General features: G+C 48.0%; 4 protein-coding genes across 7 annotated transcripts; 1 reads left to right on the top strand and 3 right to left on the bottom strand.

The window, feature by feature from the left end:
* Positions 1-146: 146 nt before the first annotated feature.
* On the bottom strand, positions 147-8,275 carry grinaa (glutamate receptor, ionotropic, N-methyl D-aspartate-associated protein 1a (glutamate binding)). The gene is made up of 7 exons (XM_058046579.2): positions 7,980-8,275; positions 4,306-4,655; positions 2,610-2,722; positions 2,329-2,529; positions 2,129-2,257; positions 1,387-1,530; positions 147-1,312 (listed from the first exon to the last, which is right to left on the bottom strand). The coding sequence occupies exons 2-7, from the start codon at positions 4,616-4,618 to the stop codon at positions 1,163-1,165; spliced, it is 1,050 nt and encodes a 349-aa protein (XP_057902562.2). The 5' UTR covers positions 4,619-4,655; positions 7,980-8,275; the 3' UTR covers positions 147-1,162.
* Positions 8,276-8,735: 460 nt separating this feature from the next.
* Positions 8,736-18,054, bottom strand: mapk15 (mitogen-activated protein kinase 15). The gene is made up of 14 exons (XM_058046578.2): positions 17,504-18,054; positions 15,933-16,031; positions 15,785-15,814; positions 15,583-15,673; positions 15,385-15,515; positions 12,304-12,467; positions 11,919-12,058; positions 11,787-11,844; positions 11,577-11,714; positions 11,409-11,514; positions 11,093-11,339; positions 9,947-10,047; positions 9,419-9,571; positions 8,736-9,342 (listed from the first exon to the last, which is right to left on the bottom strand). The coding sequence occupies exons 1-14, from the start codon at positions 17,591-17,593 to the stop codon at positions 9,148-9,150; spliced, it is 1,743 nt and encodes a 580-aa protein (XP_057902561.2). The 5' UTR covers positions 17,594-18,054; the 3' UTR covers positions 8,736-9,147.
* Positions 18,055-19,072: 1,018 nt separating this feature from the next.
* vps28 (VPS28 subunit of ESCRT-I) lies at positions 19,073-25,662 on the bottom strand. 2 transcript variants are annotated; one of them, XM_078792218.1, is made up of 11 exons: positions 25,533-25,662; positions 25,068-25,130; positions 24,960-24,988; positions 24,857-24,894; positions 22,914-23,003; positions 22,718-22,823; positions 21,991-22,092; positions 21,765-21,818; positions 20,318-20,409; positions 19,315-19,494; positions 19,073-19,219 (listed from the first exon to the last, which is right to left on the bottom strand). In XM_078792218.1, the coding sequence occupies exons 2-10, from the start codon at positions 25,105-25,107 to the stop codon at positions 19,374-19,376; spliced, it is 672 nt and encodes a 223-aa protein (XP_078648344.1). In that variant the 5' UTR covers positions 25,108-25,130; positions 25,533-25,662; the 3' UTR covers positions 19,073-19,219; positions 19,315-19,373. The 2 variants fall into 2 exon arrangements, with proteins under 2 accessions (XP_078648344.1, XP_078648343.1); XM_078792217.1 differs by having other exon boundaries at positions 24,960-24,992; positions 25,069-25,130.
* On the top strand, positions 25,637-27,930 carry aunip (aurora kinase A and ninein interacting protein). Of its 3 annotated transcripts, XM_058047077.2 has the most exons (3): positions 25,640-26,072; positions 26,739-26,901; positions 26,980-27,929. In XM_058047077.2, the coding sequence occupies exons 1-3, from the start codon at positions 25,977-25,979 to the stop codon at positions 27,579-27,581; spliced, it is 861 nt and encodes a 286-aa protein (XP_057903060.2). In that variant the 5' UTR covers positions 25,640-25,976; the 3' UTR covers positions 27,582-27,929. The 3 variants fall into 3 exon arrangements, with proteins under 3 accessions (XP_057903058.2, XP_057903060.2, XP_057903059.2); XM_058047075.2 differs by having other exon boundaries at positions 25,637-26,072; positions 26,739-27,930; XM_058047076.2 differs by having other exon boundaries at positions 26,742-27,928.
* The last annotated feature ends 18 nt before the right edge of the window (positions 27,931-27,948 follow it).

The raw sequence follows: 27,948 nt of genomic DNA, 5'->3' as shown, positions 1-27,948 counted from the left end.
ACATGCCACTTGTTTCAAGAAACATCGGAAAAAGCACTTTACTGCGTATCCACATTCAAGTAAATACTTATTTGTTTGTTGTATTTCCAACACACAATACTTTCCTAGCACCATGTTGACGTTACATTGAGAAGAATACCCAAACGAGCGTTTTCACATTGTATGTTTAATGTGAAGCCAACAGCAGTGAGGAGGAAGGCATACTGTATGTACAAGCGGAACACACCTACAGCCCAAAGTACCTGGTCTGTACAAATCAAACCACTTTGCAGTTCTATGTACACACTTTTTGCACATTTACTTCAACGCTACCACGGATCCTTCATGTGCCAACCACGCACGTGCAACACAACAGGGCCATGCAGCTTCAAATTGGAAGTACAATGTTAAGAGGTGAAAGAAAGAGGAAATGTACTTCATGTTGGGACTGCAGCCGTGTCGCTGTGGAAACAGGACACCATGCTTCCATGTTAGATGTAACAGCAGCTGGAGGATCAATAAATAAATAAGTCACGATTCCAGTGTGGGGCTACTTCATTAATACTCAATTTCTACTTCAAGAACATATGGAGCAGCTCTACCGATACTTCAATGCTTCATTCATTGAAAGGTGAAAAACTAAATATAGTACTCAAACCTGCACTTCACGCTGATCAAAGACTGATCAAGAAAAAGACGAAGGGAGGGGAGATAAAGCCTGGCACGGAATGACTGCAGCAGACTCGGGCGGGGTGGGGTGGGGGGGGCTATTTACAGCCGTAGAGGCGTTCATCTCCGTACCGCTACAGAATGATGATGAGTGGTTTCCATGGCTGGCATGCAGTGAGGCGGGCTGGGAAGGAGGAGGAGGAGGAGGAGGAAGGAGATATCTAGCATCTGGCCATCAAGCGCCGCTTACCTTCTGCCTTCATGCCCAAACACCCCGGGCGCCATGTGACGTGGCCACCAAAGCCGCCATTCCGTGTTAGTAGAAGCGGAGGACTGGTAAACGTGAGTGAGTGAAGAAAAGCGAGACGGAGCACTAAAGTGGCGGCTGAGAAACAATCAAGGACGTGCCCCGCCCGGCCACATCCACATCATGATGTCTCAGCCGCAGCCACATGAAACGGCAGAATGAGGGGAAGGAGGCGTGAATTAGGGAAGACGAGAGGAAGGCGCGTCCTCATTCACGGGAGCGTCCCACAATGGCCAGGATGTAGATGAAAATGTTGATGATGTCCGTGTAGAGGTTGAGGGCGGCGAAAATGTACTCCTCGGGGCTCAGGGCCAGCTTCTTGTTGCCCAGCAGCATCTGGGTGTCCACGGCCAGGAACTGCAACCAGGATGACAAAACATCGCTCAGACCAAGAGGAGACGACGCACACAGGAAACGTATGCGGCGCTTACGCAGGTGAACAAGAGGGCCCCCAGCGAGGCGTAGACGATGTGCAGGATCTTATGGCGGATGAAAATGCAGAGGAAGCCGAAGATCACCAGCACGATCAGACACACGAACAGCACGCCTTGACAGGAAGTGAAGTCGTACTTGCTCTGCATTCACCAAAGACAGCAAAGGAAGGCCAGCGGTCAGGTAGAACGGCCGCCATCATAATCATCATCATCATCATGTCAGGGAACCATCATGTCATCCTGATGAATCCAATTGGCAACATTACCTGTACTGTATGGGTGAGCAAATCAAGCCCTCCTCTTTTCTCCTGTGATGCTAACAGCCTGTGCTAGCAAGAGCTCACTTTCCCATGCTAGTTGTCCCGAATGCTCCGCCAAAAACCCATCAAGCACACAACAGCCCCTCATCGGCCACCTTTGACCTCCGTGGTGGCACACTGGCTGCTCGGAGCGCGTGCCCGAGTACAGTGCACCTTCCTGGGCCACAGCAGGCAACTCCTCCCCCTCTATCCCCTGGGTCTCCCCATGTTAGATGTTTGCATGATGTTTCATCAGGACTCATCAACGGGTACACTTGCTCCCATCCTGGTGTCTTCCTGTCCTTCAAGGTTACCTCCTGCTGTGTACTAAGGACACTTACATGTGCTAAGGTCACTGCTCATGCCACCCTGTTGGTCCTCAGATAACGTGCATCATCACGCTAAAAAGGTGTGGAGATGTTTGTGTCAGGGGTGCAGACCTGGAGTGAGAAGAGGACCACGGTGAAGCAAACGACGGCGGTGATGCCCACGGCCATGATGACGGTGTCGGTGTCGTAGAAGCTGGCGATCATTCCCACCATGTAGGACAGGCTCAGGGTCAGGATGGACTGTCAGAGAGAAGAAAGGATGAGGAGGAGCTGAGCGGTGAAGAGGCTTGACGTCGGGTGATGTTCTTCACCAGGGCCACCAGGTTCCAGGGGTGCTTGCGGCGGAAATCCCCGCAGCAGCTGAGCACGATGAGAGAGACCACAAAGACCACGTAGGAGATGTAGTACGTCCATGGGTTCATCCGCACAAACAGCTTGGCCTCGTCCACGAAGGTGAAGACGGCCACAAAGGAGAAGGTGACCAGCAGCTGCACAGTGAGAACCATGAAGACCTGACAGATGGAAGAAGATGAAGATGATGGGAGAGATGTTGCCATGGAGACATGATAGACGCTTCTGAATGAGAAGGTACTTTTCTGATGAAGGCCTGTCGGATGCTCTTGTCCTCAAAGCCTGAGTTGGTGAAGTCCTCGTTGTCGTAGTAGGTGGGAGGCACATCGCCATGGTAACCGGGGCTGCCGTCAGCTGGTGAGGGAAAAACATGATGACCTGCTTCCATCCCCTCTGCCAGTCATGGAGCCACCAGAGATGTTTATACAGACTCTTATTGTGAAACCCTGGTCCCCTCCCCAGACTCCTAAAGTGTCCCCTATTTGCATATGTTGAAATAAATGCCACCAGTTGGTGGCGTCATCTGGCTCCCTGACCCCACAACCAGCACCACAGATAGATTGGAGTCCTGTGGAAATGTCTGACAAATGTGAGTACAGCCATCCATCATCTTCTGCGGGGAAGCCCAGACTTCCCTCTCCTGGCTACTTCATCCAGCTCCTCCCGGTGGTTGACGAGACATTCCCAGGCCAGCTGAGAGACAGCTGAGTCTCCCCGGTGCGGGAGGTCTGGTTCCCACCTGGTCTGCCCCGAGGACCTCCCTGAGAGGCACCCTGCCCCCTGATCCCACCACAGCTCTCACATGCCCTCCACGCTCCCTTCTTAAAAAGGGGGACCACCATGCCGCTTTCCCCAATCAATAGGCTCCGCCCCCAACACCCACATGATTCTGGAGAGTCATGTCAACCAAAAACAGTATCCAGGGCCTTAAACACCACCCAACTTTTTGACAACCTCTGCAACCCCTGAGATAGGGGAAGTCACCGCCCCCAGGGACCGCTTGTCATTGGAAGACACGATTGAGGAAGTCTTCCTTCCACCGGTCCATATCTCCAGTTGACTGTGCACTGCTTCCCCTACCTGAGATGGTCTTCAGAGACATCTGGAAGTTGTCCTCCATGGCTTCTTCCACAAACTCCTCCCACATCTGAGTTTGTGCCTCAGCGAGCGGCAGAGCCATGGACTCCTTAGGCTGCCGGTACCGTCAGCCTCTGGAGTCCCAGGACTTCAGCTTAATGGCATCCCTTCCTGCCACCTTACCGCCACAGATCAGATCAGCCTTAACCCTCGTCTTGCCCCTTGTCCTTTAGCCTTCGTCTTACAGCTTGCCCCTTGTCTTACCCCGTACCCTTTATCTTACCCCTTGTCTTACCCATACCCTTTATCTTACCCCTTGTCTTACCCCCTACCCTTTATCTTACCCCTTGTCTTACCCTGTACCCCTTATCTTACCCCTCGTCTTGCACCTTACCTCACGTCTTGCCCCTTTCGTCTTACCCCTTACCCATCATCTTACAGCTTACACTTTACTCCTCGTCTTAACCGACACTTTACTCATAAATGTAAAAAAAGATTTAAAAATGGTAGGCTATAGACCATGGAAATGACGGTGAATGTATGCCCCTTCCTTTAAGGATGAATGGTCTGATCTGCCGTGTGCCAGCCAGCCAACATGAAGGGTAACGATGTAATGACAAAGCGGTGTCCCATTTCTTAGTGGCCCTTTTTCTTCCTCCCGGCCCTGGGCCTGAAGGGGTGGGGGAAGGGTTAAGGGGTAGAACTGGGATTCAGCCAGACCCAACTGGCAACACAAGTGAGTAGCAAATATCTATCTTGCACGAGTGTTGGCGGGACTGGGGAGCTGTGGTTCACTGAGGGGAAAGACGCACTCAGACATTGTAAACATAAACTGGGCTGCATGGTTTCTTCCTACTCACCAGAGGGGCCTCCAGGAAAGCCAGGCTGCCCATGTCCCTGGTAGGGTCCCTGAGCGTAGGGCTCCTGAGCATAGGGACCCTGGGGGTAGGGCATCTGGGGATAGGGCATCTGGGGGTAGGGGGCAGGGCCAAAGCCCGCCTGGGGGAACCCTGGCTGGCCGTAGCCGGCGGGCGGCGGCGGGTACGCTCCCCCGGGGGCCTGGTGGTAGTTGGGCGGGGGCATGCCAAAGCCCGGCTGCGTGGGTCCGTAGACGTTGTTATGTAGTGGGTTGGTCTCCCCCATGACGGGGTAGCCACTCTTGTCCTGGGACATGGTGTGGAGGAAGGTTCAGGCGGGTACAGGAAGAGATCTATGAGGATAAAAGACAGCATTAGGAAGCTAACGGTGTTGGAGCCAGGTATGTGGCCAAGGTGAGACCATTACCCACATGGGGGGGGCACGCACTGCTTGATGCCGGAAATGTCCAGATGATAGTTATCATTATTACACTAAGTAATTATTACAATGGGCGGCACGGTCTAGTGGTTAGCGCACAGACCTCACAGCTAGGAGGACCAGGGTTCAATTCCCACCCTCGGCCATCTCTGTGTGGAGTTTGCATGTTCTCCCCGTGGGTTTTCTCCGGGTACTCCGGTTTCCTCCCACATTCCAAAAACATGCTAGGTTAATTGGCCACTCCAAATTGTCCATAGGGTATGAATGTGAGTGTGAATGGTTGTTTGTCCTGTGATTGGCTGGCGACCAGTCCAGGGTGTACCCTGCCTTTTGCCCAAAGTCAGCTGGGATAAGCTCCAGCAACCCCCGCGACCCTCGTGAGGAAAAAAGCGGTAGAAAATGAATGAATGAATTATTACAATTATTATTCATTATTCAGGATTAGCAGCATTATTAATGATTCTAATTATATTATTGTTAGCATTTTAGCTTTGACATTTTCCTTCCTTACAGTGTTACCAACTCTTACCAATCATTCAATCATCTGTTTTCTGTACTGCTTAATCCTCACGAGGGTTGCGGGGGTCTTCGGGGGAGAGGCGGGGTACACCCTGGACTGGTGGCCAGCCAATCACAGGGCACATATAGACAAACAACCATTCACACTCACATTCATACCTATGGACAATTTGGAGTGGTCAATTAACCTAGCATGTTTTTGGAATGGGGGAGGAAACCGGAGTACCCGGAGAAAAGCCACGCATGCACGGGGAGAACATGCAAACTCCACACAGAGATGCCCGAGGGGGGAATCGAACACAGGTCTCCTAGCTGTGTGGCCTGCACGCTAAGAACTTGTTCACTGTGCAGCCTCTTACCAATCAATATACACAAAATAATAATCAGGCTAATCTGGATTTAAAAGTAGATATATGGATAATTCATGAAGATATGTACGCAGTGCCATGCTCATTTCAGTCATAGCATTGTTAACATCAAAAACCACCACCATCACTGACTCGTCACCTTGAGAAGATATATTGTATGGGAGTCCCATACAATATAGACAAAATACACTTCTTATTGTGCTGATGACAACAACCAGCCTTAGAAATCTACAATGTTTTTCATTGCTTCATGGAGGACGTGCAGACGCTGTTCCTGTCACCTTGGATGAAGAATGTACGATTCCGTGCTGTGTGAGACATACCAGCGACTGGTCTGGCAAGACATGAAAAGTAGATACGAGCCGTGCGTATTTGGAGATGACTAAGGTATAGTCAGCTTCCTCAACCGCCATCCTGCAGCATCTCTGCACAACATGGCTCCGTATTCCACCCTGGCAAAGACGCCTCACTGATGTGATCCACTGAATGTGACCCAGGAAGCGGACCACAGACTTTCACAAGAGCCACGCAGCCAAAGGCCGACCCATCAGTCTGATGGACAGACGGGCCTGCCGTCATGTGACACGAGGAGTCCCTACCATGTGATCTGCATCCAGTCCAAAGGCCACAAGCCTGCAATGAGTCATCGTTTACAGCAGCCATAACTAATCAATCATCTATTTACACTCCATGTGTGTCTCATTTCACCAACTCTTAGCATGGTGTCATCTGTGATGGATTATATTCCTTGGCAACACTGCATCATGTCAGATGACCAACAGTGCCAACTAAACCACACTGAAGCACATCAATCAACATCAATCAGTGGGATCCTGAATGTGGATGGGACTGCGAGGGGGTGTTTGCTCTTTTTACAGCATTACGAGGCTCCCCCCATCCTCTTAGGAGAGAAATGCTCTCCGTCTGAGGATCAACTCGCTTCCTAACATGGCGGCCTGGTGGCGGCCACCCAGGGGGTAATCGAGTTAAACGGTGGTAGGACGGGGAGGGGCCCATGTTGACACAATTAGTGAAGCACAACTCAGCAGAGCCGTATTAGAACATCATAACATGCTAAGTGCACGCCTGAGCTACTGACTCATACAATACAAAAGCAGAGTATTATTTATTACAGTACAAAAGGGAAGGATTATTTACTTCCTATCTAGTCTCAAAGCAGGCCTCATCGGCTCATGCTGATAGGATAGCTTCCGCGAGGCCGGAGCTGTCCTATCTAGTGGAAGCTGTCCTATCTAGTCTTTGAGCAGGCCTTATCAGTTCCTGCCCGGAGGAAGCAGCCTGCTTGGATGAGAGACATGCCGAAGGCGAGTTGTGATGGAGTCGGCGCCCTGATATCCTAACATCATGCTAGCTCACTGTCACATGTTTGATTTGGCCAATTGTACTCGTCACACTGGCAGCTAACGTTCAACCTTGGGTACTGTCACAAGGTCCACTGGGGAGATGAACTGTGTGTGTGTGTGTGTGTGTGTGTGTGTGTGGTAATGCAGCAGGCTGCCGTCAATGGCGGCTGCCATGTCAGCATCATCCTCCTCCAGCACGCTTGAGCAGCGGCTGCCTTGTGACAGTTAGCAGGACACACATCAGTTGAACATTGAACACTCGGCTGCCTTCTCGCCTTCTATTTGCAATCAAACTGCATTACAGTACATAAAGTACATTACAATACTTTGTGTGCTGGGATTAAAGCCTTCTAATAGCAACATTCTACTGTTTTAGCTGTGGTCAAACACGTCAACATGTGTCACTACAATAACAACACTGTATTCATGGACTGGACCTCATCTTAAATAGCAAAAATAGACTAAATCTAGCCTCCATTAATAACCCCCACAGCCATTATAGTGATGACCGACCAAATGACACCAAAGTAGGCCCTTACATACGTCGCGTCCTTTGAAGAACCACGCAGGCGTACTGCGCCATCGGGAACAGAAAGAGAAACATTCTCACCTCCCGGGTTTCGCGGCCTCGCCGGCGGTCACGTGTTCCCAAACGTCACCAAACCGAGCGTTAATAACATCGTTCGAGGTTATGACGACGTTATCCATGCTCCGCTTGTTAGCATCGCTAGCTGTTAGCATGTTGACAGCCGATCTCCTTATCTCAAAACATCGTCCCCACACTCGCCCCCACGGCCGTACGCTACACATATTGCATCATTTCAGCTTTGCCCGGTGGCGTACAATGTAAAACAACATTATGGCTTTTATTTCAGTCTGATGGAGGCGATCCGAGGGATGCTAAAACAACAAGCGGTGCTTAACTAGAGGCCGCCATCAACAGTTAAGCTAAACCCGCTGCCAAATAATAATAATAATGATACTCGCCTTATTTGAATGCTCCTCTAATGTCCTGGAAGGTCTAGTGGGTGTTTAAATTCCGTCAACGGACCTTCTCCTCCTCCTTGTCGTCTGGTCTGCCCAGCCCAGTCAAGTGGGTCAGGCGATGACGTCACCTTGCGACGTGTTTACGTAACGTGCGGGAATCTCTCGATGCGTTCCAACACCGTTTGGAGTTGCCCTCGCCGACTTCCCCTCGGCACTTGGTATGACGTCCTGTCGGCGTCACGCGGAGGCCTCTTGCTGAGTCCAGGGAAGTGGGAAGTGATAAATGGAACGCACCTTCACTTGTTCACTTCCGGCCCAAGCGACCACGCTTTACAAATAATTGTATTTGTATATTACCTTTTAGTAAAAGAAAATTAGTTTAGTTTTAGTTTCCAAGGTTGCGTTGTTTTAATTTAGCGTTAGCTAAAAAGATTTGATTATAACAGTAGCTGCCCGTACGGGGTTGGTTTGTCGACGTTCGGCCAAGGGTTGGAGTTCACCGAGACTTCTAATGGCGGCCCTTCTAATGGAGATGCCCTCGAGGGCTACCGGAAGTAGCAGTTTGACGCTGGCGTGACATCATCACACAAAAACCGCCGTTTCTAATGTCGAATGCGCTTGATTTGCGAGCCACGTGGTTTATTATCAGGACGCTACGAGTTTTTCTAGAAAGGTCACGGTATGACGTACAGGCCACTGGTCTCTCCCTAACGTGTTGAAGTGGTTAGCACATTTTAGCTACATGGTATTTATTTATAAATACGTCATGTTGTATGCTTAACATCTGTCCATAACAAACTACTACTCTACTAATAATGTGTACATCTATTGGTCATAATAAACAAGGTGAAAACATGAGATCCTTTTATTGTGACCCCAACTGGCTCATGAATATTTTGGTTTTAAGAATAGAAATATGTCATTGCAGTCAATCCAAAGTCATCCCTTTCATTTCTCATCATTTGAGAGATGATGGGCGGAGATCAACATGACAAGTCACATGTGTTGTCCTGGTTTGGCTTCTCAGCATTTCCTAAACGCACATTTGAGTTGGACAAAGTGTCGACGTGAACCTTTGCAAGACAAAAAGACTTCCTTGTGTGAAACGGAAGCTGCAGTCCGGGGCGAGTGGGAGGAGTTTCCCGCACCCTGACCGTGGGCGGGTCAGCTACTGGTTGCAGGCGCGCGCTTGAAGCAGGTTGTCCAGGTCCGTCTTGCTGATGGTGCCGTAGGCCTGGCAGTAGCTGCCGAGCTTGGCGCGCGGGTCGCCCGCGGCCGACACGTTGCAGTTGTTCTGGAAGACCTTCTTGCTGTAGCGGGGGGGCGGTCGACCTTCGCGGGCTTGAGAGACGGACTGCTGGCTCTGAACGGGAAGAGAGATCCGTGATCAGAAGAGCGTCCTGAGGGCTTTCTCACCGCTGGCGTCCGGGGCGGCCTACCGGGTTAGCGCAGGCCACGCTGGGCCCCGAGGACAGAGGCGTGTCGTTCTTGCGCACCAGCGGGTTGTTCTGAGCTTGGGTGAGCGTCAGGGAGAAGGAGCGGCTGTGGTGGGCGGGGGCCGAACGTCCGCGCTGGATGATCTGGTCCATGGACTTTTGAGGAGGAAAATAGATTTATTTACATTTCCTTCAAACACGCACAGGACACCCGCTACAACGGTGACGCCCCAGCGGGGGGCCGTGGATCCGCTCTGGGCGCGTGACAGACAGCCCGTCCAAAATGAACACCTGTGTGTATTTTAAAACTCTTTGAGGCAGATTCAGCTCGATTTACAAACATTATACAAGCATTCCACAATCAAGCCGACACTCATGTCCAGGCTGCTCAGCGGGACGGTATGACCCCTACCCTAAAGCGGGTAGGACCAGGTAGGACTTAGCCACTTAAAACAAGCTAGTTTTGTCCCATTTCCATGGTTTGTAAACATCCGGTCACCGGGTGACGCCAGCGCTTCGTCTTCATCTTACCGTGTGGGCTCTGACACCATCTGTTGGCGAGGGGCCGGCACTGCCGCCGGGGGGTGCGGCGGCTCTCCTGGCCGCGCTGGCGTGGCTCTGGGCGAAAATACCTGGGGGAGGATTCACGTGCAGTAATATTTGTAAAATAATTTTTCCCAAACCATAAAAACTATTCCTAACAGATCAAATAAAAACAATACAATCGCTATACAATAAAATAAATCTAACAAACAAGTAGACAAAATACAGTATGTATATATCCAAATATAAAATTATGTTTAAGGGATATTATTAAGGGATATGTCCCAGGGTCTTGAGTTTGGTTTTGCCTTGGCTCCTTTTGCATCCTAAATACCATCTGGTTTGTTTTAGCCGCCATCTTGGATCAGGTGTGCAACCCAAACTCTCCCGATACATCCACGGGTGCCATTTTAGGACCACAGCGACATGTTGCCAACATGAGCGTTGTAGAGATACGCCGCCTAACAAACACATGCGCCGCTCAAAAGAGAAACCATACCCCTACGAGGGTGAACAACCTCCCAATTTTATGGCTTGAAGACCAGAGCCTGGTCATTTTTTGAGAGCTATGTAAAATAAATATGGACAGGCTGCCATGGACACACGTCCATGACAGGACTGATCCCATCCCTACATCCATGCATCCGCTATTATGGAGGGTGACTCCTTATGACACGTTGGGCTCCAATTTCGTGGCGCAGGGTGGTGGAGCACGGCGCAGCCCACGCAGTGGTCATTTGGTCCGGTGTACCGTTTTGCGCAGCCGATTCGGTAGTTTAGTAGACTGGACTGTGCCGAGATGGGCGCACCAGGGGAGCAGTCCACTTTTTCAGCTTGGCACAGTGACAACTGGGTGGCAAAACAGCCCCTCCAAAGGTGCGAAGAATGCTTGCCTGCTCCGACCTGGTCTATTGGGGGCGCAGGCGAAGCGCAGGCGAAGCGCAGCGGAAAATTGGCGGGCGCACAGTGCAGACGCATGACCAAAACCTCACAGGCAACAGCCCCCCCTAAATAAAGGGCCTGTGACCCCAAATCAACATTTTAGACGTGAAACCTCGTCCAGAAAAAAGCCCAAGACGGCTCCACCATTCCCCCTCCCCCCAGTCACCATCCAATCACAAACGAGCCACCTACTTTGAGTGTGCGTGATGGGGTTGTACGTGGATCTGCTGAGGGCAGGGTTCTCTGACGGGGGCGGCGGTGGCGATGCATTGGCCGGCTCGTGTTTCTCAGCCCTCACCGGCGGCTCTTGCGTCTTGGCTTCCTGATTGTCGTTGGCCGCCGTGTCCTTCAGGTGGTGTTTCCTGTCCCTGCCGGCGCCGGTGTCTTTGTGATGGATGTGTGTGAGGGCGCCCCGGGGACTCCTCCTGTCTCGGATCATCTGCAAGGAGACTGCGGTCATGGAGCATCCTGGTCTGGTCTGGTCTTGGGAAAAGCCCACTGTCCGTACCTGGTAAAGTCTGTTGCGGTATTGTTCCACGGATAATTGCACGTCGTCGTCCAGGGGCAGCGTGACATCGTAGGTGAGAGCAGGCTCCTTGGCTGGATTATGGAACCTCCAAAGACAGGAAGAGGTCTTCAAAGGCTGCCGATGAGGTACGTCCGTGGCTTACAGTACCTGGCTACATAAGGATGCTGCAGGGCTTTCTCCGCAGTCAGCCTCTTGTCCGGGTTGAACACCAGCAAGCCCTTCAGCAGGTCCAGAGCGTCTGGAGGTACCGAAGACTGCAGGACCTCCTCCAAAGGCACTTGTGGCCTGGTCAGGGAAAGAAACAAGAAAGGAAGGAGTGAAGGATGCACCATCACCCTCACCCAAAAACCTTCTTACTTCAGCAGCATCTTCTGGATGAACGAGGACCCAATCTCAGACTTGACGGAGAGGAAATCTGGGAAAGAATGAGCGTGTTTAAGGAAGCCCGCTGGCAAGGAAGAAGGCACATCTGAAGAAGAGGGGAGGTACCATCCGGGCAGGGGTGCGGGATGGCGCTCATGATCTTCTCTATTTGGTTGATGGTGGAAGTCCCGGGGAACAGAGCCTTCCCCAGCAGCATCTCACCCAGGATGCAGCCCAGACTCCACATGTCCACACCCTTGGTGTACCTTGGGACGAGACAAATACACAGTCTGGGGGGGGGGGGCCTCATCCTGAATACTCTCACCCGGTGGGGCCTGTTTCACCGTGGGGACCAAAAATGAAGTAGAAGCCCCCAAGAGCCGTAAAACGTAGCATAAACGTCCCCCTTGAAGCGTCCTTCCCCAAACGTGATAGTGGTCCTAGTGGACGTACCCCGGGACTGCAGCCCCCACTTCATTGAACCGGAAGGTGTGTGTCACAGTCAGCGTACCTGGTGGAGCCCAGCAGGATCTCAGGAGCTCTGTACCACCTAGTGGCCACGTACTCCGTCAGTGCCGGGTTCCCGCTGTCCTCTTGGATCTGGTTGAGGGACCGGGCCAGGCCGAAGTCGCACAGCTTGACCACGCAGTCCGAGTCCACCAGCACGTTGGACGGCTGCGAGCAAACCTTCATCAGTTCCTGCTGGCTTCCCTCAGACACTAAATCAACGGCAAGGTTTCTCTCCACCAGTGCGGGAGGACTCTTAGCCAGGTGGACGCTGACCTCCTGGTACCTGAGGCACCACTGATACCAGATGAAGACCCCCTCGAGAGGAGACTCCCATACTCTACCGTGGCTAGGTGCATGCATCTCATGGATCTCATGCATCTCATGCATCTTATGCTCCCAGCCGCTGCTGCCACTTAGATACGTTGACACTTACAGTATACTGGAACCTGTATTGGTTCCCTGTCGTGTCGTGGTTTTTTCACCCATGAATGTTGGCTGTTTGCTGCTAGACTATGCCCCATTAGTAGTCCGGACAGACTGAAGGATTGGCATGCTATGTAGTATTGTGGTCACTAGATGAAGTGTGGAAGTGGTAGGTTTTTGGCCTTTCTGTTGGCTAACTGGTTGAGCTTGGTAGCCTCGAGTCCCTGCAGCATAAGAGTTGTGATGTAAACCAAGAATAGAGCGTGAAGTTGACTATAGGGGTGCTGTTTCATGTCTAGAGGGCTCTAACAATATAAAAGCCAAACCATATTGAGAAAGTCATGGGGACAAAAGAACATGATACAGGTGAAAAACTCTTTTCTGCTTCTGATTCTTGACTTTGTTCCCATAACATTTAGACTTTCAGCTGCCTTGTTTTGGTTGGCTCATTTTTTCTATTTTATTGTCATAAATGACAGCTGTTTTAAATTTAGACTTCAAACGTTCCAACTATTTCAGCTCTACATTTTCTGATCATAATTTCAACTTTATTGCCACAATATTTTCACCTTACTCCGTTTCACTTTTTCCCCCAAGCTCATTTTCCAAAAATGCTTTTGTCACAATCTTACAAGTTTAAAGGGGACCTATGATGCTTTTTCCACTTTTCTGGTCTATAAATGGAGTTAAAATGTGCTGCTTCTGTGTTCAGGCTGCTAGCAATGGCTCGTAAAGGAAAGCTATGCATGTTTCCAATTCCTCTGTCAAGGGCATTTCACACTGGACTCTTTAGTGAACATGGGCCACTATGTCACTATGTCATTAGTCAGTAGTCAGTAGCAGTTTATCAGGGTCCTAACTGTCTTTATTTTGGGGAAGTCATGGAGCAGAAGGGCTTGTCTAGCATAGAGGAACGTAGCATTGTAGCATAGAAGAATGTAGCATTGTAGCATAGAGGAATGTAGCATTGTAGCATAGAGGAATGTAGCATTGTAGCATAGAGGAATGTAGCATTGTAGCATACTAGAGGAATGTAGCATTGTAGCAGAGGAATGTAGCATTGTAGCATAGAGGACTTAAGCATTGTAGCATAGAGGACTTAAGCACTGTAGCATAGATGACTTAAGCATTGTCTCATAGAGGAATGTAGCATTGTCTCATAGAGGAATGTAGCATTGTAGCATAGAGGAATGTAGCATTGTAGCATAGAGGATTTTAGCATTGTAGCATAGAGGAATGTAGCATTGTAGCATAGAAGAATGTAGCATTGTAGCATAGAGGAATGTAGCATTGTAGCATAGAGGAATGTAGCATTGTAGCATCGAGGACTTTAGCATTGTAGCATCGAGGACTTTGGCATTGTAGCATAGAGGAATGTAGCATTGTAGCATAGAGGAATGTAGCATTGTAGCATAGAGGAATGTAGCATTGTAGCATAAAGGAATGTAGCATTGTAGCATAGAGGACTTTAGCATTGTAGCATAGAGGACTTTAGCATTGTAGCAGAGGAATGTAGCATTGTAGCATAGAGGACTTTAGCATTGTAGCATAGAGGAATGTAGCATTGTCTCATAGAGGAATGTCGCATTGTAGCATAGAGGAATGTAGCATTGTAGCATAGAGGAATGTAGCATTGTAGCATAGAGGAATGTAGCATTATAGCATAGAGGAATGGAGCATTGTCGCATAGAGGAATGTAGCATTGTAGCATAGAGGAATGTAGCATTGTAGTATAGAGGAATGTAGCATAGTAGCATAGAGGACTTTAGCATTGTAGCATTGAGGACTTTAGCATTGTCACATAGATGATTTTAGCATTGTAGAATAAAGGAATGTAGCATTGTAGCATAGAGGAATGTAGCATTGTAGCATAGAAGAATGTAGCATAGAGGAATGTAGCATTGTAGCATAGAGAAATGTAGCATTGTAGCATAGAGGAATGTAGCATTGTAGCATAGAGGAATGTAGCATTGTAGCATAGAGGAATGTAGCATTGTAGCATAGAGGAATGTAGCATTGTAGCATAGAGGAATGTAGCATTGTAGCATAGAGGAATGTAGCATTGTAGCATAGAGGAAGCGGGATTGCTAATAGCCTTTTCCTACCACAATTAGTGGCCACACTAGATGTTACCCATGCTGTAGAAAACCTAATGCTAAAATGCTAATTCTACTTACCATTGGGAGATTCTTAAAGTAACATCTTTTCTTGAGAAACTTGGGACGGTCTAGTCTCTACTTGGGATGGAATTCAGGATCCAACATATGGCTGGATGTTAGCTGACATTTTAAAAAGATACATCACCGTTTATATTGAACTCTTATAAAGTCGGGTTCGCAACTAGCGGAACAACACCAGAAGTCCTTCTAAGCACTCGGCAGTGTGACCAACCACAGTGGAGTGGGCGTGCCTGGAGGCGGGCCGAGGGTGGAATACAATAAAACAGACCGTTTTTGCGGGAACAGAGAAAGCCAAAGAAATCCAGCTGAATAGGTGCAGCTTGTGGAAGATCTAGAAAGCTTTGCATGCCGGTTATGGTGTGTAGCTGCTCTCCAGGAGTCCACAAGTCAATAGAAACAATAAGAGGCATCATGCTATGGAAGGGTGCGAGGCCGATGCCCGTGTGATGTACTTGGCACGTTTGAGGAGAGGCGGGTACCTTTTGGTCTCGGTGGATGACATTTCCCGAGTGCAAATATTTAATGGCTTTGAGCAGCTGGTACATGACGTAGCGCTTGTGAATGTCCTTCAGCAGTGTTCCTTTCTTGATCACGGCGTGCAGGTCGCTGTCTGCATGAAATACGAAACAAGGCTTTGCTTTGTCCTCCATGATGACGACGTGAAAGCAGCTACGCACCCATGTACTCAAAGATCAGGTAAATATCTTTATCGTTCTGCGCCCGCACCACATTTTGAAGCTTGATCACGTTGGGGTGGTCTCCAAACTCCTGCACACAGTCCATCTTATTTTGAAAAGCAACTTATGGTGCTGGAGGAACGTCGACAGGCTGACAGTGTGTGTGTCAAGGTCATTAAACGCCATGCTCACGGCCGCCTACCTGCAGGAACATCACCTCTCGGAAGGTCCGCTGCAGACAGAAGGCATCCAATCAGCATGCACCATGGTACCGTGTATAGCATCACACTCAGCACTCATTACGGCTGTGCTAGCTGCTCCTTCGTCATGTCAGCCTGCCAAACACACACCTGAGCGTCCGTCTTGTTCCGGAAGGCATCGAAAATCTTCTTCACGGCCACAATCTCACCCGTCTCCCTGTCCACCGCCTTCCACACGATGCCATACGCCTGCGACACAAACGACCATTTTTAAACGCACATCCCACAGACGTCCATGTTGTCATTTTGGGCTTTTATTTTGTTGACAAACACTGACATCATTGACTCAAATGGGCATTTCAAAGCTTACCGTCATTGACAAATATCCACATATTTGGTACTTTGGATTAGAATTGAAGTTAATGGAGAAATTTTAGCAAAACACGGTCAAAATAATAGAAATGTGTTATGTTTAGTAATGTATCGCAGTTTTGGTCCTTGGGAGTTGTAACTTTGACCCTGCAAAAAAACAACAACAACAACAACAAAGCTTCCAAATGAGTTTTATGACTAATCTTACGGGGTCTTTCACATAAAAGCCCAGCTCCCAGCGATATTTATCCTATCAAGTCACTGTGTATTTTTACAAGTAAAAACCCTGATGTCATTCAATCAAACAGCCATTTAAAAGTTTAATACCATACAAATACTGACATATTTGGTACTTTGGATTAGAATTGAAGTTAATGGAGAAATTTGAGCAAAACACGGTCAAAAGAATAGAAATATGTTATGTTTAGTAATGTATTGCAGTTTTGTGGAGTTTTGGTCCTTGGAGTTGTAACTTTGACCCTGCAAAAAAACCAACAACAAAGCAGAGTTTTAGGACTAATGTTACGTCTAGTTAAAGCGGATCTTAAAAGCACATAGAAGCCCAGCTCCCAGCGATATTTATCCTATGAAGTCACTGTGTATTTTTTGAAGTAAAAACCCTGATGTCATTCAATCAAACAGCCATTTAAAAGTTTAATATCATTCAAATATTGACATATTTGGCATTTATGGTATGTGATTAGCTGGCCACCAGTCCAGGATTGGTGGCCCCCGCTGGGATAGGCTCCAGCACACCCCCGCCAAGAAGAGGGATGGATCTTTATTGAGAAATCAGAGCAAAAAGACGTAGAAAAAGTATGAATGCGTTCTGTTTTTATAGCGCTTTTGGGGAGGAGACTATTTTTTTATCCTTTTTGGAAACTGAAAAAAGTGCAAAAAATATAAACAAAGCATCCAAATCCATTTTATTACTAATCGTATGTACTTAAACCTGATCTTAGAGGGCTGCATTCCCCTCCGGCGAGACTACTTCTTAGTACTTTTGACTTTTCTAAACCGGTTAAACAGCTGTGCAGCACAACACGCCAACCCGCTTGCCCCACCCACCGACACGTCTCTCAGCCAATAAGATGAAAGAATGTGTCTCTGTGAGCAAAGTGGCTATGATGGAAAGAATCGTGTGTTTTGCAAACTCTGTAAAAGCGAGGAAAGTTCCCTCAAAGGAAATAAGGATGCCCTTCCAAAGTAAACAAGGAGACATTGAGTCTGGAAAATAGAATAAAACCCTTCGAAAAACTAGTCAAGTAACAATAATAATAAAAAGAGAAGCAGCTTGATGCATTCACGATCGCCTTGAAAAATGCCAAGTGCCCAATAAAGTCACTCACCCCTTTGCCAAGCCGTTTCCTAATCTCATATTTCATGGATATGTGCTCCTCCACTTCAGGTATGCTGGCTGATTTCAAACTTTTGCTCATCTTCGACACTTAAGTCAACGCTTTTTTCCCAATGTTGTTTTGCTAGCGCCTCGACGATTTTACACCGATGACACCAAAGTGGTCGCCGCTAACCGGAAGTGGTGGCGATTTGGCATCCGCGGCGGTTATTGCATCTTTCCCTGCGCCATACGAGCCAGATTCGAGCGTCTTTTGGTCCTTGGAAGTGAAAGTATTCCGCGGAGTGGCGGCAGGTTTGCTTCCCGCTAAACGAAAGCCACCGGGGGGGAGGAAGCAGGTGGAGCCATTTCACATCCGGAAGCAGGGCGACAAAATCAGCGTTTTTAAAGAAAGGCTCTTCACGTCCTTTCTCACGGACAGTCCGGACCGCATCGCTGCCGCCGTGGGTCACGGCGTGTACGGACGAGTCGAACCGGTGGAGTTTTGTCGATACTTGTCGTCCTGGAAACGGACGTTGCGTGTCTCTTAAAGGGCTAGCAAGCCACGGCGCCGGCGCTTCCGGGTACGTCACGTGGGTGCTGTTGTCATAGTGATTGGTGCACGAGAGAGAAGACGTGTTTTATCAGGATAAGGGATTCGTGCTTCCGAAAGCCATCCGTTCGTACTTCAAAGTTTCCCCCGGCATTTGGTGGCGGGGGATGCTGGAGCCTATCCCGGCTGTATTCGGCCGAGAGACGGGGTTAATCACGTACAATGTTATGGAAATAAACGAACTTACTCAAAAATACTTCAAGTTGAAAAAATATCCTTTTTCACGTCTAAATCTGCTGATACACACATTGAAGTACTAGTACTAGTGAAGTACTAGTTTATTTACCATTATTACCTTTGGTCTTTGCTTTGTTTTCACTTTGTAAATACTTGAACTTTCTTCGTTTTCATGATATTATTCCCATAATATACCCCAGCCTCATTTCCCTCATCTTACCAGGTTATTCTCATTCAATTTTTCCTCCACTTTTTTTTTTTACTTTTTCTCATAAAAATCACACCTTTATTATTGCTGCTTTTCCAATTTTCCACATATTATTTTGTTTCTCACAATAAACATGTCTGCAATATTTCAATTATTTATTTGCTTATATTATGGATTTATTCTCATATATTTTTCTCAGGATATTTGGACTTTTTGTCTTACATTTTTGCTGTTTTTTAAATGTTTCAGATATTACAAATTCTGACTTTATTCTAGTACCTTTGGAACGTTCCCGCAAACAACAACAGCATGGTTGTGTTTGTCAGATTAGGTCTTCTTGCTTTGATCAGATGTTCTTCTCATCTTATTCTGGTCAATGACGACTCTTCCTGGTTTCATTCTGGTCAAACGGGCGCTGATTTGACACTTTATTTACTTCTTGTTAAAACGTGCGGTGGGCCACCCTGAGGGATGACAGCGGATGTTTTTGCTGAGCCGTTTGAGAGCGTTCCAGTCAATCCATGCGGTGGCGGCATTATGGCGTATTGCTGATGAAAATAAGTAGTAAATAGGACAGTTAGAAATGACGTTTGAGCTTTTTATTTCGACAAACAAGTTGTTATTCAAACATTTCTGTACAAGAACGTTGACTAGATGTGTGGTCTCTCCGTAGGATGTGAGAAAGTACAAAGCGTTCAATCATGTAGCCGTGGTTATTCCATCCAAGTATGCTAGTAGAGGAAAAACAAGTACGGGAACGTCACAAACCACAAAAGAAGATGGGAATCTTCTATTTCCTTCCTGTAAAAGCAGGATTGGAGCTAACCTGAGGTGTTACTGTCCCAGTGCAAGGACGGAAGGGGGGGAGGAGACACGGAGGGCGGCTCAGGAGGAGTGCAGGAAGCGGTTGAAGGCGTTGTAGGCCGACTCCAGGTCAAACAGCATCTGCCGCACCTGGCTGTCGTCCAGCTCGTCTGAGGCCGACATGCTGCTCAGGGTGCTCAACCTGCACGTGGCGAGACACGGGGGCCATCAATACATCCGTCCATCCATGCATCCGTCCATCCATGCATGAATCTGTCCATCCATCCATTCATGTCTATCCATCCATCCTTCCCAGCCATCAAATCCATCCATGCATCCATCCAGCCATGCTTCCGTCCACCCATGCATGTCAATCCATCCATGCATCCATCCAGCCATGCGTCCATCCATCCATGCATGAATCTGTCCATCCATCCATTCATGTCTATCCAGCCATCCTTCCCAGCCATCAATCCATCCATGCATTCGTCCATCCATCCATGCATCCATCCTTCCCAGCCATCCGTCCATCCATCCATTCATGTCTATCCAGCCATCCTTCCCAGCCATCAATCCATCCATGCATTCGTCCATCCATCCATGCATGCATGTCCGTCCATCCATCCATGCGTCCATCCTTCCCAGCCATCCGTCCATCCATCCATTCATGTCTATCCAGCCATCAATCCATCCATGCATTCGTCCATCCATCCATCCATGCGTCCATCCATCCTTCCCAGCCATCCGTCCATCCATCCATTCATGTCTATCCAGCCATCCTTCCCAGCCATCAATCCATCCATCCATGCGTCCATCCATCCATTGTCTATCCCTCCATCCTTCCCAGCCATCCATGCATGCATCTGTCCGTCCATCCATCCATCCATCCATCCATGCATGAATCTGTCCATCCATTCATTCATCTGTCTATCCATCCATCCTTCCCAGCCATCAATCCATCCATGCATGCGTCCAGCCATCCATCCATGAAGGTAGACACACAAGAATGAAGAAGCGGAACCAACCACAGGCTGACTTTGTCCTTGGCTTCTGAGTCTGGAGGCATGTTGCTCATCCTGTTCATGGTCTCCATCAGCTCCCGCAGGTCCGGTTGGATCTAATCACAGGACATCCTGCTAGGTGACCATGACCGGGGCTTAACCATGGCCACACATTCGGAGTGAGAGAGTCGGTTGAAATGGCCTCTAAAGGAACACGCTAGGACGGATGAAAGGAAGTGGCATGGAGAATGCTTCCTAACACGCCTCACACACGCCTCAGTTTGGTGCCTTTTTCACAACTTCTCTTCCCGGAGACTCATACATAAAAGCACGTATCACTTCCAAAAGCTGCTCCGTCTAGTTTGTGACATTAAAAGTTCATTCGTCTTTTTACACAATAGCTTTCTGCTTTTAGCAAACGGTAGACGGACGTGTTGCTAGGCAACACCTGCAGGTAAGAGGCACAGGAAGAAATGAGGATGTGTTGATGAGTCCTGATGAAACATCACGACATGACTACTACCAGGAGAAGCAGCGGATGGGGGGAAGGGGCCATGTGCTGTGGCCCAGCAAGGTGCACTGTATTGGGGCACGGGCGCCGAGCAGCCACTGTGACGCCACAGATGTCTTTAGTGTCATTTGGTACTAGGTCCTTCCTGCTGAGGTGAATCAGGAAGTAACGACAGGCTGCAAGGTCACAGGCAGGGGAAAAAAGGCGCATTTGATTTGCTCACCAGCTCTGTACGGGTAATGTCGCGTCATTGGAGGGTTTTTAATGATTGGTGATCAGGGATATTAATGTTTTGGGATTGATGGGTATGATGGCATAAATCCAGAATTTCAGGATGATAATTTCCTCCTCTTGTTTCCCACGGCGTCCATAAACTCAACATGCCACGTGTCAGGGCTAAATACGCCAATTGGACGCTGAGGAAGCCGCCTTAAAACCTCCATTACGGTTGCACTGTTGTTCATGGCACCCATTTTAGTTGTAGTCTTCTTCTTTTGGTCCTGTCTGACTCATTTCTATGTCATAGTTGTACTTAGTCTGTCAATTGGATGGGGAAACAAAAAGTATGTGTATGCAAACACCTCCTGTAAAGGGGAGGGGGGGCGTATGTATATGTACATATATCATCGTTAAAATACGTCAATATATATGATTAAGAAATACTACATGATACAAATCCCATACGTTTTGCACGTTTATGTTGTTTGTCGCGAGCGGCCACGTGTCCCACTTTGTCGGGACGGCCCATGAAGGCATCATGCTGCACACAGGCCACTATGCTGTGTTGGTGGCCTTTTCTTTCAGCTCCTATTGGATGCCGACATGCATGAATCCATGCTAGCACGCCTGCTAACATGGTCATCCAGGCTCGTCTTTTGGTGGCGAAGACCGAGGTTGGTGAATGGAATAATAGCGTCATGGTGGACGAAAACAAGACGGCTACAGCCTTTTTCAGCTTACCTCATCCATGGCTCGTATCTCCAGCCTCAGCTTGTCCATCACGGTGATGAAGAGCTGGAACATAAGAACACTTTAGGATTTTCATCATCAATCATGGCAACATTTGGCGTGCTTGATGAGGCCTGATTGGGCTGGGGGGGGATCCTCTCCAAGCACACGAGATGATGCCATGGACAACAAGAGGCCAGGTGCTGCCACTGATTGGAGAGCAAGAGGAGAGGCGTACAGAAACTATATCTGCAATGCAGCGGTTCAAGTTGCCCTTGTCATCCTTGATGGTGATTGGCCGGTCCTCCTTGATCCTCTCCATGGCCAGCGGGCAGTCCAGCTGAAGCACAAACACAAACACCTACTTACCATGCAGCTATAGCTCTTTTTATGACACACTTTAGGCTCAGAAAATGGAAACTTGTTGAAACTTTTCCTTTCCTTGTTAGGATACAAGTTCTCAGTATATGGACTTTTTCTGAGAAAATGACTAGGGACGTTCCCATCAGGGTTTTATGCTGCCGATACCAATCCCGATCATCCATGAGTGAAATACAACACCGATATTCTTGTTCTTCAAAGTGATGCTTTATCCTCATCATATTTTGGCTTTATTCCCATAACATCAGTTATACAACCTCATCATCAGTTTCCACGTAATATTAACGTTATTCTCATCAAATTCTTTTGACTTTGTCTCATAAAATGACATTTCTGCTGTGTTTTTATTTTCCAACTGTTTCAACCTTCATCTTTTTGTAATGATGACTCTATTCTCACATTAGTTTGTTTGCAAAAGTTGTGTTTGTTTGTCATAATATTATGACAAAAAATGTTTTTTTCTACTTAATATTTCTACTTAATGCTACTAAAATAAAATGTTATTTTTCCACATTATATTACAATAACAGATTTTTCTCCCGAAACAAAACTGAAATCCACGCACCAATCGGGGTCTGACTCACTCTGTATTTGCGGCAGAAGTCATCGATGGACCCCACGTCAGCCCCCTGCACCTGCTTGAAGGCGGCCTTGTACTGGACCAGGAGTCTGGAACATGAGCCCGTGTACCTGCAGAAAAAAATCATACGTCTTTTGGCTCAGCATCCTCCCGTAGAGGCCCGCTTCATCTTGCATTGTCAAGTCAGTGAGAGAACTCACTCATTGGGTGTTACACAGTCTTTGATGTAAGCCTTCTCCAGGGCCTGCAGGGTCTTCACCACGGCAAACAACTCAGCCATGTTGTCATACCTGAAGGACACGGCAGTCCAATTTATAGATCATCCACACATACAGTCGCACACCCTACTTACATCGACTTGATCATTTGACAACCGCCACAGAATAAGTAGACGCTGCGGTTGGGATCGGTGTTCACAACTTTGTCGAGTATTCTTGGTACTCTTTTTCAGAAAAGCAACTAGCCAGCGGAGAGGCTGACATGAAAGCTGATGATGGGGAAAAAAACATGGAGCACACAAGAAACCTCATCGGCCACCTGAAACGCCAGCACTGCAATGTCGAAACGTGCAAAAGCTTTGCCAGAAACCTCCACGCCGTCATAGCGGCTGCTCAGAGCGTGTGCCTGAATACAGTGCACCTTGCTGGGCCACAGAAGGGGGCTCCTCCCTCTCTATTCTCCGCTTCTCCTGGTGGTAGTCATGTCATCTACTTCTTTCTCTGGGCTGCAAACATCATAGTCCACGGAGATTCGTGTCTAAGCTCATCTGTCAGCCTGTCCATCACCACAGCAAACAAGAAGGGGCTCAGAGCTGATCCCTGATGCACATTTTACCACTGTCTTACAGTCCTCATACATGTACTGCACCTGCACTTGAACATGCTTCTCTGTCACTCCAGACTTCCTCACACAATACCACAGTTCCTCTCTAGGCACCCATCCCATCACAGGCTTTCTCCACAATGCAGCTCCGTCTGACCTTCTCTATGAACATTTTTAAAGCAAATGCTGCATCTGTAGCACTCTTTGGATTGAAACCATACAAGTCACCATCTCTCTGTACTCCTGTCTACTCCCTTCAGTCCTCTCCATGTCCCACTTCTTCTTAGCTAACCTTTTTGGCTGTATACACTCCTGCACCTCCTCATTCCACCACCAAGTCTCTTTGTCTGCTTTCTTTCCAGATGACACTCCAAGTACTCTCCTACCCGTTTCCCTCATCCCATTTGCTGTAGTTGTCCAATCATCTGGAAGCACCTCCTGACCATCCAGAACCTGTCTCAACTCCTGCCTAAAAATCCTACAACACTCTTCTTGTTATTGTGTCAGCTTCCACCATTTGGTCCTCTTCATCATCCTCATCATGAGGGTCCTTACCCACAAACAACATTGAAGAACACACCTTCAATTTCTATCTGATACTCGTTTTACCTCAAGGACCTTCTTTACCAAGTCCTCCTACTCCATTCCTCTTCCATCTACACCATGATAGAACAAGTTGAACCCTGCTCCCAAACATCTAGCCGTGCTACCTTTCCACCTGGTCTCCTGGACACACAGTATGTCTACCTTCCTCCTCTGCATCATGTCAACCAACTCTACCTTGTCCTGTCATAGTTCCAACATTCAAAGTCCCTGCTCTCAGTTCTCGGTTCTTGGCACTCCTCTTCTCTCTCTTCTTACGGACACATCTTCCTCCTCTCCTTCTTTGACCAACAGTACCCAATTTCCACCCGCACCTTGTAGGTGAACAGCACCGATGGCGGTCGTTGTTAACACGGGCCTCGACCGATCCGTTATGGAAGTCTTGTGTTTGATTTGCATAGTTGGTTTGGCAACATGTTTACACAGGATGCCCTTCCTGACACAACCCTCTGGATTTATCCAGGATTGGGACTGGCACAACAAGGCATTGGCTTCTACCCCATGGAGGCTGCATGTCATGATATTTCCTAATTTGGTAGTCTTTCTTACCTCCAGGTGTGCACAAACTACACTTGTCACTTGTCAAACTACACGTCAGTAAAAGTTATCAGTTGTTTATGTCCATATTGGTCTTGAGAAGCAGGTACTGCTTTGTTAAAAAATTATATCATGCTAATTGCAACTACATCATTGCATAATTAAATACAATCTCACTTACTTTTCTCTTTCTCTGGCATTTTTGTATAATTTCACCTCCTGAGAACACAGGAAACAGCAATCAGGCACGATTGTCATGCTAAACACGGAAGAGGGACTTTTACCTCATACAACTCAGGCTTGTTGGCTGGAGCTGCAGGGAAAACACAAGCACGCAGTTGGAAGCTCACCTCCATGTTTACGTAAAAAGACCAATTAAAAACAAGTCTTACCTCCTCCCACACTCCCTGTCACTGGTATGCCATGAAACATGATGTGTAATCTGTGATCTTATTCTAGGGAAAGTGGACAATGTGTGACTATTATGTCACGTTATGCCGCTGTTATGTTCCCACCTCAATCAGACTTTGCTCGCTAACCCATAGTGCAATAATAAACGGTGTGTTAAAATGTGTCAATAATACAGATATTGTCATCAACGTCGAAGAAGAACGTCGACCAGCAGTTGCCGTCTTGTTGTTCTGTTTTGTTTTAGTCAAGTAGGTTAGCCTGATGTTAGCTGGGTATGCTAGCTGGTAACTATGGCCTGTAAAACACTGGCAATGTGATCACAGTCGGTAAAAATCAAAGTCTTTCAATGTGTGAACATTACTTTAACAATTGGTCCGTCGTCCATAAAGTTTAATATTTCTCAAGTCCAATCATTTAGATGTGGATTTAAAGAGAAAGACACTTACCTTTAGTGCCGATCAGCTATGACGTAAGGGTAAACACACCCTCCTGTGAGTATATGCAAAGGTGCGCCCGACGCGCCTGACATAAAATGTATCATACGTTTTTAAGTTAATATCACCAAACGGCTGAAACAGAATTGTGGTCTTCGAGGCGCATACATTCAAAGCCGTTTTATAAATGAGTGTACAGTTGTATTTCAGCGAGGTTTACATTTTAAACAGGCGCACGCCAGACAGCCTGACGTCGAGGCGCCAGACTCAAACTGGAAAGCAAAAAGCGGACAGAACATCAAGCGAAATATTGTTCAACTATATTCATACCAAAACAGTCTTTAAGGAAGTATGCCATACTAATCCGCGGTTTGTACGAGATTAATTTGTCATTGTTTACGAACTAGTTTTAAAAAGTGTGCTCTAGTTCGGTGTACTTCTGCAAGTCCAGCATTCATGAAGAAGACACCGAAGGCAGTGCGTTCCGCCTGTGCGTCAGAAGAATGTGGTGTTTGGCTGGACACTGTGCAGATGAAAGGGAAAGCCATGCAGGTAAGCCATTTTCATTCCGATACTGAGTCAAATTCAGGCCGATACTTTGGAGATTTGGGTCGTTTTACAAAGTGGTGCGCTCAACGAATACAAGACATTTAATGAATGTATTCTCATTGTCAAATCAATGACAATGTCATCCATCCACAATTTTATATACCACTTATTCTCATTAGGGTGGTGGGGGTATGCTGGAGCCTATCCCAGCTGACTTCGGGCACGATGTGGGGTCCACCCTGGACTGGTGGCCAGCCAATCCCAGGGCACATATAGACAAACAAGCATTCCCACCCACATTCATACCTATGGACAATTTGGAGTGGCCGATGAAGCTAACATGCTAACATTTTCTTGGAATGGGGGGAGGAAAGCCATGCATGAACAGGGAAACTCCACAGAGATCCAACCCAGGTCTTCCCCATCTTCTGACTGTGCGACCAGCATGTGAACACTCATCCACCGTGCGGCTGAATAAGAAAATAAATGCTGAATTATTCCGAACTACGGTACTTAAAGAATGAAAACTGTACTCCCAATTTACACACGATCCGTTTACGTTTGACCAGACAAACATTACCTATCCAACGTAAGGCTTGATTTCAGAGTATGAAGATCTGTTGATATTTCAGCGTGGCTGGGCACGTCACTAATTCCTCCATTGTGTAGCAGAAACGAGAAAAGGCTGGCTCCATATCCAAGATGCTGAACCCCCAGGGGAAAGGTGCGGGGTACAGCCTGGCCGTGGTGCTCAGCTTCACCCAGACCAGGATCCAGATGCCGAAGACCAAGCAGAGCTCCATAACCACCTTCTTCTCACCTCGTCGACCAAGTGCGTTCCCGCAGTCTCCTCTCAGGAGGGTTTCCATCCCAGATGTTTTTCTATGCTCACTTTGTCTTTTAACAACAGTTCAAGGAGGGAAGATGGAGTCGGAGAAGACGAACTTGTCATCTCCGTCGACTGAAAGAGCAGCCAGAGCGGCATCAAGGATGTCTGACTCCGTCAGCTGCCAGGCCCCGGAGGAGCAGTTAGAGGAGCTAAAGGAATTCTCCTTTGGGATGGACGTGGAAGGGAAAAGCTCTCCTCAGAAACAGATGTCCTCCTCTCAGATGGATGAGGGGGAGGAAGAAAACATGTTGCCGTCTTACTCCTCAGGCCGGCCCTCATCTCATCCCACACGTCTTTCCAGAGCCGCGTCCCCTCTAAAGCCCATCCAGGAGCCCAACACGGAGGAGAACATCCACTCCAGGTACAGGTGGATGGAAGCTGCCAGATCCCACAGGGAGGATGGACGTGACGCCGATGAGGAGGACGGGCCGGCCATGCTGTTTACGCAGGACTCAGACGGGTTTCGGGTGATGGCACACCCAGGTCTGCGAGCTCGTAGTCCACTTAATGATCCCAGCAACGCCACGAGGATGAAAGCCGACCATGCCTACACGTCTCCGTTGGAGGAAGAGGAGTTTCTTTTCACGCAGGACTCTCAGGGGAACATGCTGATCAAACACTGACAGCAGCTTCGGAAGAACAATCCTCCTCCTCCGGGTACGGGACCGCATCCCACCATGCAGACATTGGCCTGCACGTCCGTACAGTAACACGTCATACCTCATATTCCACCGCCTCGCACGAAGTTGCTTCGTCCATTTCACCATCAAACAGGACCACCGCGGCCGAGCACACGTGTGTCCAGCCAGGTCCACGTAGTCAACAATGGAAGCACTCGCATTATTTCACATACTGCAGGGTGGAAAAGCCTGTTATTAATAGCAAGTTCATTTTTGCTTCTTTTTTTTTTTTAGGTTTTCCAACTATTTGAACTTTCTTCTTTGGGAATTTTTTTTGTTGTTGAATTTTTTTCTTTTAATACGCCAACAA

The sequence above is a fragment of the Doryrhamphus excisus genome, linkage group LG7 (assembly GCF_037039965.1).
Source record: "Doryrhamphus excisus strain RoL-2023G ecotype Guam linkage group LG7, RoL_Dexc_Guam_v1.1, whole genome shotgun sequence".
NCBI lineage: Eukaryota > Metazoa > Chordata > Actinopteri > Syngnathiformes > Syngnathidae > Doryrhamphus > Doryrhamphus excisus.
This window is presented reverse-complemented; position numbering and strand designations above follow the sequence as displayed.

Coding starts and splice junctions, on each gene's coding strand:
- grinaa (XM_058046579.2), bottom strand. CDS start 4,618: ATGTCCCAGGACAAGAGTGGCTACCCCGTCATGGGGGAGACCAACCCA. Junction 2,258..2,328: donor CCTGGAACCTGGTGGCCCTG/GTGAAGAACATC, acceptor TCTCTCTGACAG/TCCATCCTGACCCTGAGCCT. Junction 1,313..1,386: donor GGGCCCTCTTGTTCACCTGC/GTAAGCGCCGCA, acceptor TCCTGGTTGCAG/TTCCTGGCCGTGGACACCCA.
- vps28 (XM_078792217.1), bottom strand. CDS start 25,107: ATGTTTCATGGCATACCAGTGACAGGGAGTGTGGGAGGA. Junction 22,093..22,717: donor ACTTCTGCCGCAAATACAGA/GTGAGTCAGACC, acceptor TTTGTGCTTCAG/CTGGACTGCCCGCTGGCCAT. Junction 21,819..21,990: donor GCATTGCAGATATAGTTTCT/GTACGCCTCTCC, acceptor CTTATGTTCCAG/CTCTTCATCACCGTGATGGA.
- aunip (XM_058047075.2), top strand. CDS start 25,977: ATGAAGAAGACACCGAAGGCAGTGCGTTCCGCCTGTGCGTCAGAAGAA. Junction 26,073..26,738: donor TGAAAGGGAAAGCCATGCAG/GTAAGCCATTTT, acceptor TCCATTGTGTAG/CAGAAACGAGAAAAGGCTGG.
- mapk15 (XM_058046578.2), bottom strand. CDS start 17,593: ATGAGCAAAAGTTTGAAATCAGCCAGCATACCTGAAGTGGAGGAGCAC. Junction 10,048..11,092: donor CCCCATCACGCACACTCAAA/GTAGGTGGCTCG, acceptor ATCCTCCCCCAG/GTATTTTCGCCCAGAGCCAC. Junction 9,343..9,418: donor GCGTGGCCTGCGCTAACCCG/GTAGGCCGCCCC, acceptor CTTCCCGTTCAG/AGCCAGCAGTCCGTCTCTCA.